The sequence below is a fragment of the Bombina bombina genome, chromosome 1 (assembly GCF_027579735.1).
Source record: "Bombina bombina isolate aBomBom1 chromosome 1, aBomBom1.pri, whole genome shotgun sequence".
Taxonomy (NCBI): Eukaryota; Metazoa; Chordata; class Amphibia; order Anura; family Bombinatoridae; genus Bombina; species Bombina bombina.
The window spans coordinates 604,214,307-604,235,194 of NC_069499.1; the positions used below are offsets into that span (position 1 = coordinate 604,214,307).

Genomic DNA, 20,888 nt, shown 5'->3' on the forward strand with positions numbered 1-20,888 from the left:
AGGAATCAACAGGGAGAGCCGTCTGAAAAAAAGTCTAACACCTGCAAAAAAGCAGCGTAAAACTCCTTAATGCAGCCCCATTGATTCCTATGGGGAAATAAAATGTATGTCTACACCTAACACCCTAACATGAACCCCAAGTCTAAACACCCCTAATCTTACACTTATTAACCCTAATCTGCCGCCCCCAAGATCGCCGACACCTACATTATATTATTAACCCCTAATCTGCCGCTCCGGACACCGCCACCACCTACATTATACTTATGAACCCCAAATCTGCTGCCCCCAACATTGCCGCCACCTATATTATATTGATTAACCCCTAATCTGCCACCACCAATGTCGCCGCCACCTACCTACACTTATTAACCCCTAATCTGCCGCCCCCAACGTTGCCACCACTATATTAAAGTTATTAACCGCTAAACCTAAGTCTAACCCTAAACCTAACACCCACTAACTTAAATATAATTTAAATAAATCTAAATAAATATTCCTATCATTACCTAAATTATTCCTATTTAAAACTAAATACTTACCTGTAATATAAACCCTAAGCTAGCTACAATATAACTAATAGTTACATTGTAGCTATCTCAAGGTTTATTTTTTATTTTACAGGCAAGTTTGTATTTATTTTAACTAGGTAGAATAGTTATGAAATAGTTATTAACTAATTAATAACTACCTAGCTAAAATAAATACAAATTTACCTGTAAAATAACACCTAACACTACACTATAATTAAATAAATTAACTAAATTAAATACAATTACCTAAATTAAATTAGCTAAAGTACAAAAACCACACTAAATTACTGAAAATAATAAACAAATTACAGATATTTAAACTAATTACACCTAATCTAATAGCCCTATTAAAATAAAAAAAGCCCCCCCCCAAAATAAACCCCCCCTAGCCTAAACTAAACTACCAATAGCCCTTAAAAGGGCCTTTTGCGGGGCATTGCCCCAAAGTAATCAGCTCTTTTACCTGTAAAAAAAAATACAAACAACCCCCCAAAAGTAAAACCCACCACCCACACAACCAACTTCCCAAATAAAATACTATCTAAAAAAAAAACTAAGCTCCCCATTGCCCTGAAAAGGGCATTCGGATGGGTATTGCCCTTAAAAAGGGCAGTTAGCGCTTTTGCCGCCCAAACCCTAATCTAAAAAATAAAAAAAAAACAATACACCCTTAAAAAACACTAACCCCCTTAAGATTGACTTACCGGGAGACGTCTTCATCCAAGCCGGGCGAAGTGGTCCTCCAGATGGCAGAAGTCTTCATCCAAGCCGGGCAGAGGTGGCTCCTTAGCTTAGATGCCTTCTTTGTCAAATAAAGATAGAAAGAGAACGAAGATAATAGGAGTAAATTAGAAAGTTGCTTAAAATTGCATGCTCTATATGAACCATGAAAGAAAAAAATTGGGTTCAGTGTCCCTTTAAGTCAGCGGTGAGCTGGTGTAACGTGCTTGTGCAATATTTCCCCATAGGAATCAACAGGGAGAGCCGTCTGAAAAAAAGTCTAACACCTGCAAAAAAGCAGCGTAAAACTCCTTAATGCAGCCCCATTGATTCCTATGGGGAAATAAAATGTATGTCTACACCTAACACCCTAACATGAACCCCAAGTCTAAACACCCCTAATCTTACACTTATTAACCCTAATCTGCCGCCCCCAAGATCGCCGACACCTACATTATATTATTAACCCCTAATCTGCCGCTCCGGACACCGCCACCACCTACATTATACTTATGAACCCCAAATCTGCTGCCCCCAACATTGCCGCCACCTATATTATATTGATTAACCCCTAATCTGCCACCACCAATGTCGCCGCCACCTACCTACACTTATTAACCCCTAATCTGCCGCCCCCAACGTCGCCACCACTATATTAAAGTTATTAACCGCTAAACCTAAGTCTAACCCTAAACCTAACACCCACTAACTTAAATATAATTTAAATAAATCTAAATAAATATTCCTATCATTACCTAAATTATTCCTATTTAAAACTAAATACTTACCTGTAATATAAACCCTAAGCTAGCTACAATATAACTAATAGTTACATTGTAGCTATCTCAAGGTTTATTTTTTATTTTACAGGCAAGTTTGTATTTATTTTAACTAGGTAGAATAGTTATGAAATAGTTATTAACTAATTAATAACTACCTAGCTAAAATAAATACAAATTTACCTGTAAAATAACACCTAACACTACACTATAATTAAATAAATTAACTAAATTAAATACAATTACCTAAATTAAATTAGCTAAAGTACAAAAACCACACTAAATTACTGAAAATAATAAACAAATTACAGATATTTAAACTAATTACACCTAATCTAATAGCCCTATTAAAATAAAAAAAGCCCCCCCCCCAAAATAAACCCCCCCTAGCCTAAACTAAACTACCAATAGCCCTTAAAAGGGCCTTTTGCGGGGCATTGCCCCAAAGTAATCAGCTCTTTTACCTGTAAAAAAAATACAAACAACCCCCCAAAAGTAAAACCCACCACCCACACAACCAACTCCCCAAATAAAATACTATCTAAAAAAAAAACTAAGCTCCCCATTGCCCTGAAAAGGGCATTCGGATGGGTATTGCCCTTAAAAAGGGCAGTTAGCGCTTTTGCCGCCCAAACCCTAATCTAAAAAATAAAAAAAAACCAATACACCCTTAAAAAACACTAACCCCCTTAAGATTGACTTACCGGGAGACGTCTTCATCCAAGCCGGGCGAAGTGGTCCTCCAGATGGCAGAAGTCTTCATCCAAGCCGGGCAGAGGTGGCTCCTTAGCTTAGATGCCTTCTTTGTCAAATAAAGATAGAAAGAGAACGAAGATAATAGGAGTAAATTAGAAAGTTGCTTAAAATTGCATGCTCTATATGAACCATGAAAGAAAAAATTTGGGTTCAGTGTCCCTTTAAGTCAGCGGTGAGCTGGTGTAACGTGCTTGTGCAATATTTCCCCATAGGAATCAACAGGGAGAGCCGTCTGAAAAAAAGTCTAACACCTGCAAAAAAGCAGCGTAAAACTCCTTAATGCAGCCCCATTGATTCCTATGGGGAAATAAAATGTATGTCTACACCTAACACCCTAACATGAACCCCAAGTCTAAACACCCCTAATCTTACACTTATTAACCCTAATCTGCCGCCCCCAAGATCGCCGACACCTACATTATATTATTAACCCCTAATCTGCCGCTCCGGACACCGCCACCACCTACATTATACTTATGAACCCCAAATCTGCTGCCCCCAACATTGCCGCCACCTATATTATATTGATTAACCCCTAATCTGCCACCACCAATGTCGCCGCCACCTACCTACACTTATTAACCCCTAATCTGCCGCCCCCAACGTCGCCACCACTATATTAAAGTTATTAACCGCTAAACCTAAGTCTAACCCTAAACCTAACACCCACTAACTTAAATATAATTTAAATAAATCTAAATAAATATTCCTATCATTACCTAAATTATTCCTATTTAAAACTAAATACTTACCTGTAATATAAACCCTAAGCTAGCTACAATATAACTAATAGTTACATTGTAGCTATCTCAAGGTTTATTTTTTATTTTACAGGCAAGTTTGTATTTATTTTAACTAGGTAGAATAGTTATGAAATAGTTATTAACTAATTAATAACTACCTAGCTAAAATAAATACAAATTTACCTGTAAAATAACACCTAACACTACACTATAATTAAATAAATTAACTAAATTAAATACAATTACCTAAATTAAATTAGCTAAAGTACAAAAACCACACTAAATTACTGAAAATAATAAACAAATTACAGATATTTAAACTAATTACACCTAATCTAATAGCCCTATTAAAATAAAAAAAGCCCCCCCCCCCAAAATAAACCCCCCCTAGCCTAAACTAAACTACCAATAGCCCTTAAAAGGGCCTTTTGCGGGGCATTGCCCCAAAGTAATCAGCTCTTTTACCTGTAAAAAAAAATACAAACAACCCCCCAACAGTAAAACCCACCACCCACACAACCAACTCCCCAAATAAAATACTATCTAAAAAAAAACCTAAGCTCCCCATTGCCCTGAAAAGGGCATTCGGATGGGTATTGCCCTTAAAAAGGGCAGTTAGCGCTTTTGCCGCCCAAACCCTAATCTAAAAAATAAAAAAAAAACAATACACCCTTAAAAAACACTAACCCCCTTAAGATTGACTTACCGGGAGACGTCTTCATCCAAGCCGGGCGAAGTGGTCCTCCAGATGGCAGAAGTCTTCATCCAAGCCGGGCAGAGGTGGTCCTCTAGACTGGCAGAAGTCTTCATCCAGACGGAATCTTCTATCTTCATCCATCCGGCGCAGAGCGGGTCCATCTTCAAGACATCCGCCGTGGAGCATCCTCTTCTGGCGACGACTAAAACAGAATGAAGGTACCTTTAAGTGACATCATCCAAGATGGCGTCCCTTAGATTCTGATTGGTTGATATAATTCTATCAGCCAATCGGAATTAAGGTACAAAAAATCCTATTGGCTGATGTAATCAGCCAATAGAATTGAAGTTCAATCCTATTGGCTGATCCAATCAGCCAATAGGATTGAGCTAGCATTCTATTGGCTGTTCCAATCAGCCAATAGAATGCAAGCTCAATTCTATTGGCTGATTGGATCAGCCAATATTATTGAACTTCAATCCTATTGGCTGATTGTAAAAGAGCTGATTACTTTGGGGCAATGTCCCGCAAAAGGCCCTTTTAAGGGCTATTGGTAGTTTAGTTTAGGCTAGGGTTTTTTTATTTTGGGGGGGCTTTTTTATTTTAATAGGGCTATTAGATTAGGTGTAATTAGTTTAGGTGACCCTAAACCTTCAAGACTCGTAATACCAGCGGGTTGTAAAAAAGCAGCGTTAGGACCTCTTAACGCTGCTTTTTTACCCTAACGCACAACTTGTAATCTAGCCGACTGTTATTTGTAGATTTATTTATTTTTAATTACCATTTTGACATTCAAAAACAAGAAGGAATCTTGTTTCTTGTTTCTTCTTTTTATAACCAGTTGATATCCAGTAACAGAGTGCCTGATATGGCATAGACACAGTGTCAGTACAAACAAGCTGCTCTTCTTTAACCCTAATCTAAAGAAAAAAAATAAAGTAGTTTTTCAGTTATAATTAGTCTGTGCTTTTATCTTCATAAAATGTCTAAGACACCATTACAAGGATTGACACCCCCTGCTAGCGGCCGATTGCCTGCGAATATTCAGGGGGCGGCATTGCACAAGCGGTTCACTAGAACTGCTTGTGCAATGCTGAATGGGGACAAAATATGCTGTCCGCATTCAGTGATGTCTGTCGGACATGATACGCTATAGCGTATCATGTTGGACTGACATTGGTAAATCTACCCCTGAGTCTCTCTGTCACTACCAATGCTCTTTCTCCAGTCTTTTTGTCACCTTTCATAATTGTTTTTATTCTTTTTCAGACAAAAGAAGAATCTGCAGAAACTGAACAAATCTCTATTATCGAAAGATTCCCATATCCATTCCAGGTAGGGTTGCCAGGATTCAACTGGACTGTCCAGTATTTTAACCTGATTACTTACATTTCAATTTTTAAAGTCCCTGTGTGTTAATTACATGTAAACAGCTTCCTATGCCTCAATGCATTACAAATATAGAGCAGATAAAAGATGGGTGTAGTCACGGTGGTCAAAACACTTCTGTTAAAGTGTGCTACTGGCAGCTAAAAAGATAAAATGATTGATTTGTATGTTATAAATAAGTAGTTAAGTAGAGCTTTTGGATGGGCATTACGTGACCCCACAGACCATCATGCCCAGTCACTTACAAATTGTATAGTATTTTTGTGGAGGACAGGGGGCAACCTTACTTCCAGGTGAGACTTTTAATAGGAATAAACTGACAATGTGTCTGCCCCTTACCTTGCAAAGAATACAGCATGAATCTGTCCCCAATTACAGGGCAGACATAGGTGACATTAACACTCTTTTTGTAAGGGGCACAGTAACAGACAGAACATATCTATGGAACATGGAACTTCACCTTGCCATTGCAGCGACTTGAGAGGGGGTTGAACATCCGTTCCAGCCTTAAACCCCTACCGGAAGCCCCACCCTCTTCATTAGCCGGCATATGGGTCAAGTTCCCCTCCGCCGATACTCTCCTCCAGGGGGTATTGACCCCAAATTAGGCATACATTAAAGAGAAATGAGACAACACACAAGAGATGGGTGTAAAGGCCGAAGCCCATATTTACTAAAATCTTTTATAAATATAACATAATGATTGAATAAAACTCTGAATACCGTATAAACATATTAACATGTGCCAATTCGTGAGGTGCTTGCCACAACAGATGAACCATCCACAGGCTTTCTGTCAGGGTTTTTCCCTGTTGTGTTTGCCATGTGCTACTGGCAGCCATTTTACTCACCTCTCTTCCTGACTTGGTGCATTGTGGGGGATGCTGCTCACTTCCTGCACTTCCTTTTATGGCCAGACTGGTGTGCATCATCCATGTGAGACAGGATACAGTCTCAGAATTGTGATATCATCATTTATTATTTAAAGGGCCTCTGTTCAGTATGCTTTGCCTTTGCGTTGTCTCAGACCTGTTTGTGAGAGTTCCTGTGTATTACCTGGCTGCCTGTCGTCCTTCCTGGTTCCTGATCCCTGACTTGTTCCTGACTCTGCTGTTCTCCTTGTTCCTGATTCCGGCTCGTCTGACTATTCGCTCTGGCTCCTGACTCGGCTCGTCTGACTACCAGCTCTGGTTTTGACTCCTGGCTTGTTATTTGACTTGTGGACATTTTATAATTTTTTTTCTATTAATAAAGGTGTGATTATTTTTGCACTTCTCGTCTCAGTCTGATTCCTGGCACCCTGACACTTTCATGCCAGGAACATCCCACCAATCTCTCCCGCCTCTTTAGGGAGGAACCAATTTACATAAAGATAACGGTTATTAAACAAGCACCCCCGCCACCGCACGTCACTGACGAGCGACCCCCAAATGGTATAAGGCCTTCAACACCCCCTCCCTGATGTTGAAATTAAAAAGGTGTAGGCCCACCTTCTTAAGGTGAACCCCATCTTTCAAGAAAAAACAACGGCCCGTCTCACCCTTGAACTCAACATGTCTGATGCAAAAAAAAATCTTAGACACAAAGCTGCTAATGGTTCTGTTAATCTTTTTTATAGAGGTTTTTAACCTCCGGAAGTCCCAGGCCACCCTCCACGCTGACCGAGGTTCAATGTCAGACCACACAGATCAGTAAACAACTCCTGCAACCTACCTAAATCCTTCCTTATGCTGTCCACTAAGTCCCTCTGTGATTGGAAACCCAGGTCATTCCCCCCTGCGTGTATCACTAAAATAGACGGAGGCCGGAACAACCTAGCATAATCCACCACCTTTCTCAGAATCTGATCCCATCTCAAGCCCCGTACCCCAAGCCAATGCAACACCACCATTTCCTCAGACAAGTTCAGCTGGGTTCAATTAATCTTCACTGCCGCTGCATTACGGGCCCAATATATATAGGAATGGCCCACAATCCAACAATGAACTGGACCTGTAGAAACAAACAAAACTCTAAACTTTCAATTCTGGCCGCACATACAACCGAAAACATCCAGACTTCCAACCACCTATTCTTCTAATCACACTCTCACCTAAACCCAAACTAGCAGCTTCAGTAGCAGCCCCTATTCGTAACTCCTCCGCCATGTACCCCAACATCGCCAAGGCCCGACGAAAAACCAACAAAAACTGGAAACGTGATACAGACGATCCATCCCCATGCACCAACAAAGGCAGAAACCTGTTAGGCCGCACCCTCAAGAATGCCGCCAAGGAGGTCACCGGGCAACAAATCCCCCGTGTTTCAAATATCCTGATCCACCTCCCCAACCCTTCCTTGTCCGTCTTCGATTTTCTAAACCAAATCCACACTACCCCTTCTCTAATCAACACATCCTTAGCCTTTAGGCCCACCACATCCTTCCTATTACTCCCTACCAGCTCTGACACCCAGAACGCCCCAAAGAAAGCTAATACAAAATATTCTCTAATCCATGTCAAGAAGTCTTGAGTACACCCCCCTTCTGACACCTGTACTCCTGACTCTTTTAAATTTTGTAGCCACTGACCCCACGTCCTCACATAAGCCTCCCAAGTACCTCGAGCTAAAGCTCCCCAGGCCACCTCTGCTAACTCAAGAAATCCAACTCCAACAGTTCTGGGGGGCAGCTGACTCCTTCCTCTGGAGCTGCTTCCCGAAATTGTGACCACTGGAAGTGAGAGAGTGTCAGCAATAACATCAAAACAGCCTGGTACATGCACTGCCCGAAAAAACACATTCAGCTGCATGCATTCCAACACAAACAACCTGAGCAAGCGCACAAATGGCAGCAAGCTAGATGTCAAGTGGTTAATCGCATACACCACCCCCAAATTGTCCGAATGGAAAACTACCTTCCTATTCGGTAATCTATCTCGCCAAACCCTCATGGCCACCACCAATGGAAAAAGTTCCAGGAATACCAAGTTTCTTGTAAGCCCACTACTCGACCAACTAGCGGGCCACCGCACCACACACCAGCTCCCTTGACAGTACGCATCAAAACCCACCAATCCTGCTGCATCTGTAAACATATGCAGCTCCTCGTTAGACACCATCTTCTCCTGTACCAACGCTCTGCCATTAAACTCTGCCAAAAACACCAAGCAAATCTTAAGGTCCTCTTTTAGGGCAGCAGACAACCGGATCCAATGCTGGGGTTCCGTACCTCCCGCCGTGGCCAAAGAAAGTCTCCTGCAGAATACCCTCCCCACTGGGATGACCCTGCAAGTGAAATTCAGATTTCCCACCAGGGATTGCACTTCACGCATTTGCAGCTTCTGTTTCCTCAAAGCCCCTTTAATTGCGCTCCTCAGATCAACCAACTTGTCATCAGGCAAGCAGCATTCCATCTGGATGGCGTCAATTTTGATACCCAGGAAACTCAATGTTATCACAGGGCCCTCCGTCTTCTTGTGCACCACCGTAATGCCAAAATCATCAGCCACCTGAAAGAAATGCTCCATTAACCTCTGACAATCCGACGAACCCGTCTTCCCAACAAATAAGAAATCATCCAGGTAATGAACGATAGACGACAAACCAGAAATCTGGCGCACGACCCATTCCACAAAGGTGCTGGACTTCTCAAAGTATGCACATGAAATGGAACACCCCATTGGCCGGCAAAAATCAACGTAAAACGCCCCTTGGCAAAAACACCCTAACAAATGATGGCTGCCTCCACGTCCACTTTTCCCAACAGGGCCCCTTTTCCCGCTGCTCTGACCAGCGCTACTGCCTTGTCAAAGGAAGCATACCTGACCGCCGCCACTGCTGGGTCAATGCCATCATTCACAGATGCTCCCTTTGAAAAAGACAAGTGGTGTATCATACGGAACTGACCCACTGCCTTCTTAAGCACAATGCCCAATGGGGAAACCCTCAAGTTCCTGAACGGCGGATGACTAAACAGGCCCGCCATTCTCCCCAATGCCACCTCTTTGTACAGCTTCCCCTGCACCACCCCTGGAAAATCTCTGGCAGAACGTAAATTACTCGAACTTTCTACTTTCCCCCTTCCACAAACGGAATTCAAAACCCTGAGCTGAACCCTGTTAGCAACAGCTCCGCATCCCCTGCCTTGCCCCTAACTTTAGCATAGCGGTCTAGCCAAGGCACCATACTTCCTACCTTCACTGGTGTCCACGCCCTTAGCAACGGCCCCCCCTGCTTTTCCAACCCTGGAACCTTTCTTGAAACATCTGGCCCAAGGGTGGGCCCCCTCACATCCCGAACAGTCATGCTAGTACTTTCATCCATTCCCAAATCTACACTGCCCTTCATTGAATTAAAAACAGAGGCCCTTCCTAATAACCGCTGATGCTCCCTCAGTCCCATTTCCCCCGCACAAGGTTCCACCTTGTGCACCCCCTCCCTAATGGCCGCCTGAGCTACGAAAGGAACTCCCGCCCCGCAACAGGGTCATCAATTTTAGCTAAATTCCCATTTCCCTATCGTCCCATCTCATCTCCGGCCAAACTGCCAATCTCTGCCGAAACTGCTCATCGTACCGCCACCACGCCAAACCCCTGTATGTACGATAAGCCCCAGCAATTTCATCATATTAACAGAACAGAGCTGAGCACTGTTCTGGGAATTTCTCCCCAATCACCGCCGCTAAAATACAAAAGACCCTTGACTAATTGGTCAATGTCTTCGGTAGTTTACGGTACCTTTTCTTCCTCTCGTCTTCCTCCTTCTCCTTGTCACCTTTCCCATCCTCCTTAATTTCAAGCGTCTGGTCCATCGGTAACAGCGAAAAGATCTCCAAGAATTCCCTCTTACAGATCTTCTCTTTAACATCCTGTGACAGGTGTATCCCCAGTGGGCCAATGGAGCAAAAACAGGGCCTCCACATTGCACTCTCTGCCACCTTCACCGTACTTCCCGTGCTAGTCCTGCTACTCTGCATCGCAGCAGCCCCCCCTGCCACCGTTTTCCTGCACACCCTAATACTGTTGACCCTGCTCCCACCACCATGCTTGTTGCTCTGCCAGCTGTTTCTCCAGTTGCGCCAGTAGTTCCCTCAAACCACTCATCAATGAACTCTGAGCCCCACTCATCCCTTGTGCACCCACATCTGCAATCACACTTGAATTAGCACCCTCACCTGCGGTCCTGGGTGCCATAGGCTCTCCTTACCTTGCATGATCCACCACTCCCACCCCTGTACCGGCTTCCCTCTTCCCTGCTGCTGCCTCCCTTGGCCTCATGACCCTCCTCCTAGGGGTAGGCGATCTGGACCTCCTCCTCCTGCCACTCCGGTCTGCCGCCCTCTCCAGCCTTCCCCAGGTAGGCGACCTCACCTCCCGAGTCCTCTTCCGTTCCCTGGGTGAACAAGACTTGTTCTGCCGCGGTCCAGCGCCCGACCTCCGTGGGCTATGGCGCGTGAGAGAATCCCTTCTCTGAGGCTGTATCTCTGGAGGGGAGGCAGTGAGAAACCTATCCTTTTTATAATTTATATTTTTAACCAAAAGTGAGGACAGCAATATCAAAAATATACAAGCTGTCTTTTTTATTCAACTCAAATAAAGGTTATATTTTAAATTTGATACATTTCTTTGACACTTGAAAATAACTTCATATACAGTGTATAAAAGCATACCCCTTTTTCACATAATTCACACAAGTGTGATTTATGTTGTTCCAGTAATCATTTGTATTTTATGCTTAAGCACTGCTCCTAGATGTTACCCATTTATCTTTCCTACATAGTATGACAAGGTACCCTAGGTGAAAATAAGTCCCTTTACAAATAAATAATAAACATTTATTTTTTGGTTTGCTCCTAGTTTTTTTTAGAGAAACCTATCCTGCCTGACACCCAATCCCCCTCTCCTAACACTCTCCTCCCTATGCCCTACCTCTACTCTACCATCCTGATCCCTCCCCTGCCCTGGTCCCAAAGAACGGAGCAATTGCTCCAAAGCAGCCAGGTCTCCTAAATGACGTGGTGCCACGATGTTCCTTCTCCCGGATCCTCCATCTCAAAGTCCCTGTAGGAATGGTCCACCCACAGTGCGTCACAATCCGGGTCCGGCCTTGTGGATTTAGCAGAGTCCTCTGCCCCTCCAACCACCTGTGCATCCTGTTCATCCCAAGCATCTGCAAAAACCAAACACATGTCATTATCTGCCCCCTGCCCTTCCAAAACCCCTTCTTGACAACCACGCCCCCTCGCTCCACCTCTCTTTCTCCCCCTTCCCCTCCCTCTCCTACTGTTCCCTACCATGGCCTTATTGACCGGCCTCTTCCCATTGTCTCCTGTCCCTAAACACACACACACCCTCATGCTGACCCGTGCTCCCCTTACTGGCCCTGCGCCCACTGCAAGCCCCACCTTCTACCTCAGTCCAATCTCACCTAATGTTCCCCCGGTCCCACTTCCCCACTGTGTCCTTCCAGTAGCCTGCCCTCCAGTCTCCCCCAACACCACACTGCCTCCTGGTGCCACACTCTCATCCAGATCCCGCCCATCCCCAGCCAAAGGAGCATTCTCCCTCGCTGTTATTCACGCCATGTTTTCCATGTCCATCCAGGCCTGTGCCTGCTGCTCCCACTGTTTTTTTTGTCCCAGTCTGATCAAGGCCCAGCCCCACCTCCTCACTGGCCTTACCTGCCGCCCTGCTGCTCCCCACTGCCGTCCTCCTCGTGCTGCCGGCATCTGCCGCATACATCGCCACCTGCTTCCGAGACTCAGATATCCCACAACTCCTTCTCCTCCGGACCTTCCGGTTCTCTCACCACTCCTGATGGACCCGCCGCCACCAGACACTCCTGCAACCACGCTGTTCCCTTCTCCTCTGCCATCCTGCGCATCGCTGCCAGCAAGTCCTCCATGGTACCTCACAAGTCTCTGCAACCGCAAGCCTGAGATCGCAACTTCACCTTGCCATTGCAGCGACTTGAGAGGGGGCTGAACATCCTTTCCAGCTTTAAACCCCTACCGGAAGCCCCACCCCCGATGAGCTTTACCCTCTTCATTAGCCGGCATAGAGGTCAAGTTCCCCTCCGGCGATACTCTCTACAGGGGGTATGGAACATAGAAGAGAACTAGATGGCAGCACTATTTCCTGCCATATGGTGCTCCAGATGTCTGCATAGGTATCTCTTCAACACAGAATATCATGGGAACAAAGCAAATTTTATAATATACGTAAGTTCAAAACGTTTTAAAAATGGTATGCTCTGTCTGAATCACAAAAGACAATTTTTGGGTTTCATATCCCTTTAATTGCTGTCATAATACAAGCCCCACTGGCAGTGCAGTATTTAAAATGCTGGCGCACTGAGAGTACCTAGCTATGCTTCACATGCATGTGCAGAGACATGTTAACACTAAAACAGTGATAACTCTTACTAGAAGCATTTTTGCCAATATTTGTATATTGCAAATATTTTTTTGTTCAAAGATGTAATTCATCGAGGCGAATTTACTTTTTGACCGGAATGTCTCTTTAAATAGAAGAAAAGTGCATAATCAATAAATGCATAATAGACAATGCAATTACACTTACTCTGATTTACAAATGAAAAGAAGATTTTTTTTTCTGCAAATTACAATTTTTTTCCATCTCCCTGTCCCCGTACCATGTGACAGCCATCGGCAAATCACAGACTCATATATACTATATACACTATGAACTCTTGCACATGCTTAGTAAGAGCTGGTGTCTCAGCAACTGCACAATTTGGTAATGGAAGTCAGTTGGAAAGATTTTTTGAGAATGTATGCTTTATTTAAATCATGAAAGTTCATTTTGAAGGATGATGCAACAGGGTTAAATTTATATAGGACAAGAGGTCTCTCCCTCTACCTCATGGTGGCCCAGTGGTGAAGACATATGTATTCTGATGTCAGTTCTTTTTCCCCTGTGCTTACACTGGGGAACATTATTGCTTTGGTTGCAAAAAAGAGAAAAGAGAGAAACAGAAATGGGAAATGTCTGTAGCGGGGGGGGGGGGGGGGGGGGGTATTTTATTCAAATGATGTCTTGGTCTGTTAAGCACAGTGCAGATGGATGTCCCTTGAAAAGAGACAAGTTCAGTTAATTTACAGTTAGTGTAATGCTACCTCCTGTGTGTGTGACATTATTCTTGCCTTTCAGTTAGTAATCCTCACCTACTTATATATAAATGACAAAGCTCACATATGATTTAACTATTGATAAAGCCTTTATTGAGAAGCTTTGTCCTACAGTAAATGGTGTTAACCTCAGCAGTAAGTGGCTCCCATATTGAAACTTTCTGCAACCCAGGAAGTCACACAAAATAGTAACAGCACCTCTTAATGAGCGACATTCTGCTATTAGCAGTAAATTCTCTTATACAGTGGGCACAGTACCCAATACATTCTGTGTTTGACACTAACTCCTAGTTTATGATGCAGATAACTAAATGAGTGACATTTCCACCCAATACTATACCACTTTCCTCCCACAATAAGTGTGTGACAGGGACATATATTGTGTTACATTGCACTTCATGAATAATGTTGCCCCAAAAAGTAACAGCACCCAACAATGAATAGAAAACCTGGTCATTTGACTCAGATTCATTTGTATGCTGCTCTCCCTTCTGGTATTGCCCTCCAGTAATTATCTACTGCATATCTTTCTCAGATAGTGTATGATGAGGGTCCTCTTTACGTGTTTGCCCCAACAGAGGATTTGAGAAGACGCTGGATTCATCAGCTAAAGCACGGTTAGTGAGCTTTTATTGCTAGTCCTGCCCTATTAAACTTGTAATGCATCTTAGATAATAATACTAATAATATTGTAGTTAATTATTCAGTTCCTTTTAGCCTTATGCATGAACCTGATCAATTTCACAATTTGAAGCATGGAAAACTCATGAGATTTCCAAACTTAGACTAAAATATCTTACTTATACTGTACTATTAAATTCTGCAAGGTGGGGGGATGTCCATTCTTTATATCATTTGATTGGTTACTTAAATTCTGGTATTAATATGCTTTTATGCCATTGACTTTCCTATTATTTGTTGTAAAAAATGTGTGTGCTTGCATGTGTAGTGTGTGCATACTGTGTGTGTGGTGTATGTAGTGTTTGTGAGGTGTGTTGTGTATGTGTAGGTAGTGTATGTAGTTTTAGTGTAGTGTGTGTAGTGTAGTGTTTGTGTGCTGTGTGTGTGATGTGTACATACTGTGTGCAGTGTTTGTGGTGTATGTAGTGTTTGTAAGGTGTGTCATATATGTGTAGGTAGTGTATGTAGTTTAAGTGTAGTGTAGTGTTTGTGTGCTGTGTGTGTGGTGTGCGCATATATTGAGTATATAGTGTATGTGTGTATTGTTTGTGTGGGGTGTGCATATTTTGTGTGTAAGTAGTTTCTGTATTTTAAGTGTTATGTGTGTGTGTAGTGTGCGTAGGTCAGGTATGTAGTGTTTGTGTGTGTGTATATTGTTTCCGTAGTGTGTCCTACAATAATAACCACACCTAAACCACCTTGGGTTGATTACAATCTATCAGCGATTTTCTCTCAAAATGGCTTTTGCCTTTCCAACCAAATTAGTTGTTGATTTTTTGGGGATTACAATGCAATATCAATTAATTTGTTAAAATCCCACACCCACAAATGCATTTTTAATAGAAAAGCTCACAGAAAGGCCTTTAAGTATGTTATGTACCTGTTCTTAAAATAGAAACTGGAAAATCACCTAAAACTGACTGATACTGTAGCCCATTTACAGTCACCTCTTAAGTTTACGATAAAGGTCTATTCAAGTAACCCCTGTATTATCCTATTGTAATCAGAGTTCATCCTCTGCACTGACTAAAAGGATATGAAACCCAATTATTTTCTTTATAGAGCATGCAATTTTATGCAACTTTCTAATTTACTCCTATTATCAATTTTTCTTTGTTCTCTTGTAAAGATACCAAGAGGAAAAAAAAATAATAGAAGTAAATTAAAAGGTTGCTTAAAATTGCATGCTCTATAAAAGAATAAAATTGGGTTTCATATCCCTTAAACCATATGACTGCTATATGTATCTTGGCATGATGGGCATACTTATATTGTCATCAAAATGTTGTGTCTTTTAATTTTAATATTTGCTTCTAAGTCACACTTGTATTGTCTTGTCTGTCACAAACAGTACTGCTGTCTTAAGAATTGGGTTTTAAAACAATTGCAACTTTCATAGTTATCTATATAGTAATCTGTTTCCATCCGCACCTCTGCTAGACCATCTGCATGCATCTTTCATGTTGACAGGATGTACAGACTGTGTACCATTTTTCTATTGCTATTATGGTTTCATTAATGTTAAAATCCAGTATAAGAAGAGATTATAATTCTTATCCATAGAAATCTGTACTCGCCATCTTATTTTCAGATCACGCCAAAATGGAAATGGTCCTTGAACAAACAATATAAAAAAATATTGTCAAAAACAATACTTGTGAAAGTAAGTTTAAAGGTTTCCATATAGCGATAGAAAAATGGTACCAAGTCTGCCTATCCTGTAACAAAAAAGATACAAGATGTTTTTGCCGTGGTGTGGGTCGATGGAAACAGATTACAATAGGTTACTATAAAAGTCGCAATTGTGAGATTTCATTTTAAAACCTATTTATGAAGACACTAGTATTGTTAAAGACAAACACGACCTAGTGCCAAATACTAAAAACCTCTCTGGACTGGTAACATTCTATAAGAATGCTCGTCAGTCCTTCTTTTTCCCTGGTGGAATTATATGAAGCCACTTTTTACCCTGAAAACGTTGTCTCGCTAAGGGACGTATACTGAATTCAGGTGTGGGAAGGAGATGCATACATTACAAAATCGTTATTTAAAAATCATACAAAATGAATAACTGAACCATTTACACATAAATATGCAGGGAAAATGTATTGTTAAAGGCACAGTACACTGTAACATTGTTTTTATATTAATATATTTTCAATGCCTTGTTATACCAGCTGCAGAGTATAAAATGACCTATGTGAAGTTGGCACCCCATGTTTGTAAAAACTGAATTAAAATATACCATTCGTTTGTGCTACGTTTGTGCTGATTTGTGCCGCAAAAACCAACGTTTGTGCTGGTTTGGTTTAGGAGATATTGCACATTATTTTTTTATGAAACCCCGCCCACTTTGCACCCCATGTTATGCAATTTTAAAAACAAATATACCATTTGTTTGTGCTGCGTTTGTGCTGGTTTGTGCCGCAAAAACAAATGTTTGTGCCGGTTTGGTTTTGGAGATATAGCGCATTATATTTGCTGAAACTCCGCCCACTTTGCACCCCATGTTATGCAATTTTAAAAACAAATATACCATTTGTTTGTGCTTCGTTTGTGCTGGTTTGTGCCGCAAAAACGAACGTTTGTGCCGGTTTGGTTTCAGAGATATAGCGCATTATATTTGCTGAAACTCCGCCCACTTTGCACCCCATGTTATGCAATTTTAAAAACAAATATACCATTTGTTTGTGCTGCGTTTGTGCTGATTTGTGCAGCAAAAATGAACGTTTGTGCTGTTTTGGTTTCGGAGATATAGCGCATTATTTTTTATGAAACCCCGCCCACTTTGCACCCCATGTTATTCAATTTTAAAAACAAATATTCCATTAGTTTGTGCTGCGTTTGTGCTGATTTGTGCCGCAAAAACGAATGTTTGTGCCGGTTTGGTTTCGGAGATATAGCGCATTATATTTGCTGAAACTCCGCCTACTTTGCACCCCATATTATGCAATTTTAAAAACAAATATACCATTGGTTTGTGCTGCGTTTGTGCTGATTTGTGCCGCAAAAACGAACGTTTGTGCCATTTTGGTTTTGGAGATATAGCGCGTTATTTTTATGAACCCCGCCCACTTTGCACCCCATGTTATGCAATTTTAAAAACAAATATACCATTTGTTTGTGCTGCGTTTGTGCTGGTTTGTGCCGCAAAAACGAACGTTTGTGCCGGTTTGGTTTCGGAGATATAGCGCATTATATTTGCTGAAACTCCGCCCACTTTGCACCCCATGTTATGCAATTTTAAAAACAAATATACCATTCGTTTGTGCTGCGTTTGTGCTGGTTTGTGCCGCAAAAACGAATGTTTGTGCCGGTTTGGTTTTCGGAGATATAGTGCATTATATTTGCTGAAACTCCGCCCACTTTGCACCCCATGTTATGCCATTTTAAAAGCAAATATACCATTTGTTTGTGCTGTGTTTGTGCTGGTTTGTGCCGCAAAAACGAACGTTTGTGCCGGTTTGGTTTCGGAGATATAGCGCATTATATTTGCTGAAACTCCGCCCACTTTGCACCCCATGTTATGCAATTTTAAAAACAAATATACCATTGGTTTGTGCTGCGTTTGTGCTGATTTGTGCCGCAAAAACTAACGTTTGTGCTGTTTTGGTTTCGGAGATATAGCGCATTATTTTTTATGAACCCCGCCCACTTTGCACCCCATGTTATTCGATTTTAAAAACAAATATACCATTTGTTTGTGCTACGTTTGTGCTGGTTTGTGCCGCAAAAACGAACGTTTGTGCCGGTTTGGTTTCGGAGATATAGCGCATTATATTTGCTGAAACTCCGCCCACTTTGCACCCCATGTTATTCAATTTTAAAAACAAATATACCATTTGTTTGTGCTACGTTTGTGCTGGTTTGTGCCGCAAAAACGAACGTTTGTGCCGGTTTGGTTTCGGAGATATAGCGCATTATATTTGCTGAAACTCCGCTCACTTTGCACCCCATGTTATTCAATTTTAAAAACAAATATACCATTCGTTTGTGCTGCGTTTGTGCTGATTTGTGCCGCAAAAACTAACGTTTGTGCCGGTTTGGTTTAGGAGATATTGCGCATTATTTTTTAATGAAACCCCGCAGCGCTTTTAAGCGCTTGTTAAATCTAAGCAAGTTAATATTGGGCTGTCTGTGGTTAACATGACATTACAGGCGATTAATATGGCAACAAAGAGGTTAAATTGGCTAAAGGAGGTTTATTAGGCCTAATGGGGTTGAAGAGGGCTTTACTGCAATTTAATTGAAAATTTCCTTTTTCAATTAAGTAGTGGGTTTCTACTTATTCACTTTGCAGTTAATATTAACTTGCTTAGATTTAACAAGCGCTTAAAAGCGCTGCGGGGTTTCATTAAAAAATAATGGGCAATATCTCCTAAACCAAACCGGCACAAACGTTAGTTTTTGCGGCACAAATCAGCACAAACGCAGCACAAACGAATGGTATATTTGTTTTTAAAATTGAATAACATGGGGTGCAAAGTGGGCGGAGTTTCAGCAAATATAATGCGCTATATCTCCGATACCAAACCGGCACAAACATTCGTTTTTGCGGCACAAATCAGCACAAACGCAGCACAAACAAATGGTATATTTGTTTTTAAAATTGCATAACATGGGGTGCAAAGTGGGCTGAGTTTTCGCAAATATAATGCTCTATATCTCCGAAACCAAACCGGCACAAACATTCGTTTTTGTGGCACAAACCAGCACAAACGCAGCACAAACAAATGGTATATTTGTTTTTAAAATTGAATAACATGGGGTGCAAAGTGGGCGGGGTTTCATAAAAAATAATGCGCTATATCTCCGAAACCAAAACAGCACAAACGTTCGTTTCTGCAGCACAAATCAGCACAAACAAATGGTATATTTGTTTTTAAAATTGCATAACATGGGGTGCAAAGTGGGCGGAGTTTCAGCAAATATAATGCGCTATATCTCCGAAACCAAACCGGCACAAACATTTGTTTTTGCGGCACAAATCAGCACAAACGCAGCACAAACGAATGGTATATTTGTTTTTAAAATTGAATAACATGGGGTGCAAAGTGGGCGGGGTTTCATAAAAATAATGCGCTATATCTCCGAAACCAAAACAGCACAAACGTTCGTTTTTGCAGCACAAATCAGCACAAACGCAGCACAAACAAATGGTATATTTGTTTTTAAAATTGCATAACATGGGGTGCAAAGTGGGCGGAGTTTCAGCAAATATAATGCGCTATATCTCCGAAACCAAACCGGCACAAATGTTCGTTTTTGCGGCACAAACCAGCACAAACGCAGCACAAACAAATGGTATATTTGTTTTTAAAATTGCATAACATGGGGTGCAAAGTGGGCGGTGTTTCATAAAAAAATAATGTGCAATATCTCCTAAACCAAACCGGCACAAACGTTGGTTTTTGCGGCACAAATCAACAGAAAACGCAGCACAAACGAATGGTATATTTTAATTCAGTTTTTACAAACATGGGGTGCCAACTTCACATAGGTTATAAAATGTATTCAAAATTACATTTTCAGGTTTATTTTTGTATATGAGGTTGCTGGTATTGTGCTTTTAAACCACAGCCTATTACAATGGGTTGAGTTTCAGGTAATATCATATCTCATTATGTTATCACTTTATCTTATATTTGTCTGGAAAACCAGAGCTCAATACTTAGAGAGAACAATGGGAAAATATAATTTTATTACTTAACTATCATGCCCCCCACTGAGAGTGTAATCTCTTCTGTTGGCTGTGTTTACTTAGGCTTGTCAATACCCTGGACTCCAGTATAGAAACGTTCAGTATAGGGGGGATATCACAGGCTAAATTAGGTATTCAAATGCCAAAGTAGGGGTAAAGGATCTACTTGTAAACCATTTAATACACTCCAGCAAATAAAATTGATCATTCGTAACAATTTAAAGAGGAGAACGTTTTTGGGTGAACTGTCCCTTTAAGGTGCATCAAACATCATAACTAAATTGTTCCCCAAAAATCATATTTTATCGAAAACATAAAATGTGTATGCAAATTACACATAAGTAAATCATATTAAATATGCACAGTAAGTACACTAGTGTGCAAAAAACACATTGGGATGATTTACAGCCCCTGCTTGCTTGCGATTGGCCACATGCAAGCAGTGGGCAGCATTGCATAAGCAGAAGCGATTGCAGACGGGCAAGGTCCTTCAGAATGATAAATGGAGCCCTATGTTAAAGGGACACTGAACCCAAATTTTTTTCTTTCGTGATTCAGATAGAGCATGACATTTTAAGCAACTTTCTAATTTACTCCTTTTATGAAATTTTCTTTATTCTCTTGGTATCTTTATTTGAAATGCAAGAATGTAAGTTTAGATGCCGGCCCATTTTTGGTGAACAACCTGGATTGTCCTTGCTGATTGGTGGATAAATTCATCCACTAATAAAAAAAAGTGCTGTCCAGAGACTGAACCAAAA

General features: G+C 41.4%; 1 protein-coding gene across 1 annotated transcript in view; it reads left to right on the forward strand.

Annotated features, from left to right (window-relative positions):
* BTK (Bruton tyrosine kinase) overlaps positions 1-20,888 on the forward strand; it is a 303,295-nt gene that overhangs the window by 85,290 nt on the left and 197,117 nt on the right. The window contains exons 4-5 of the mRNA XM_053698951.1: positions 5,498-5,563; positions 14,281-14,362. Coding sequence (XP_053554926.1) covers positions 5,498-5,563; positions 14,281-14,362 — 148 coding nt within the window. The remainder of the gene's footprint in view (positions 1-5,497; positions 5,564-14,280; positions 14,363-20,888) is intronic.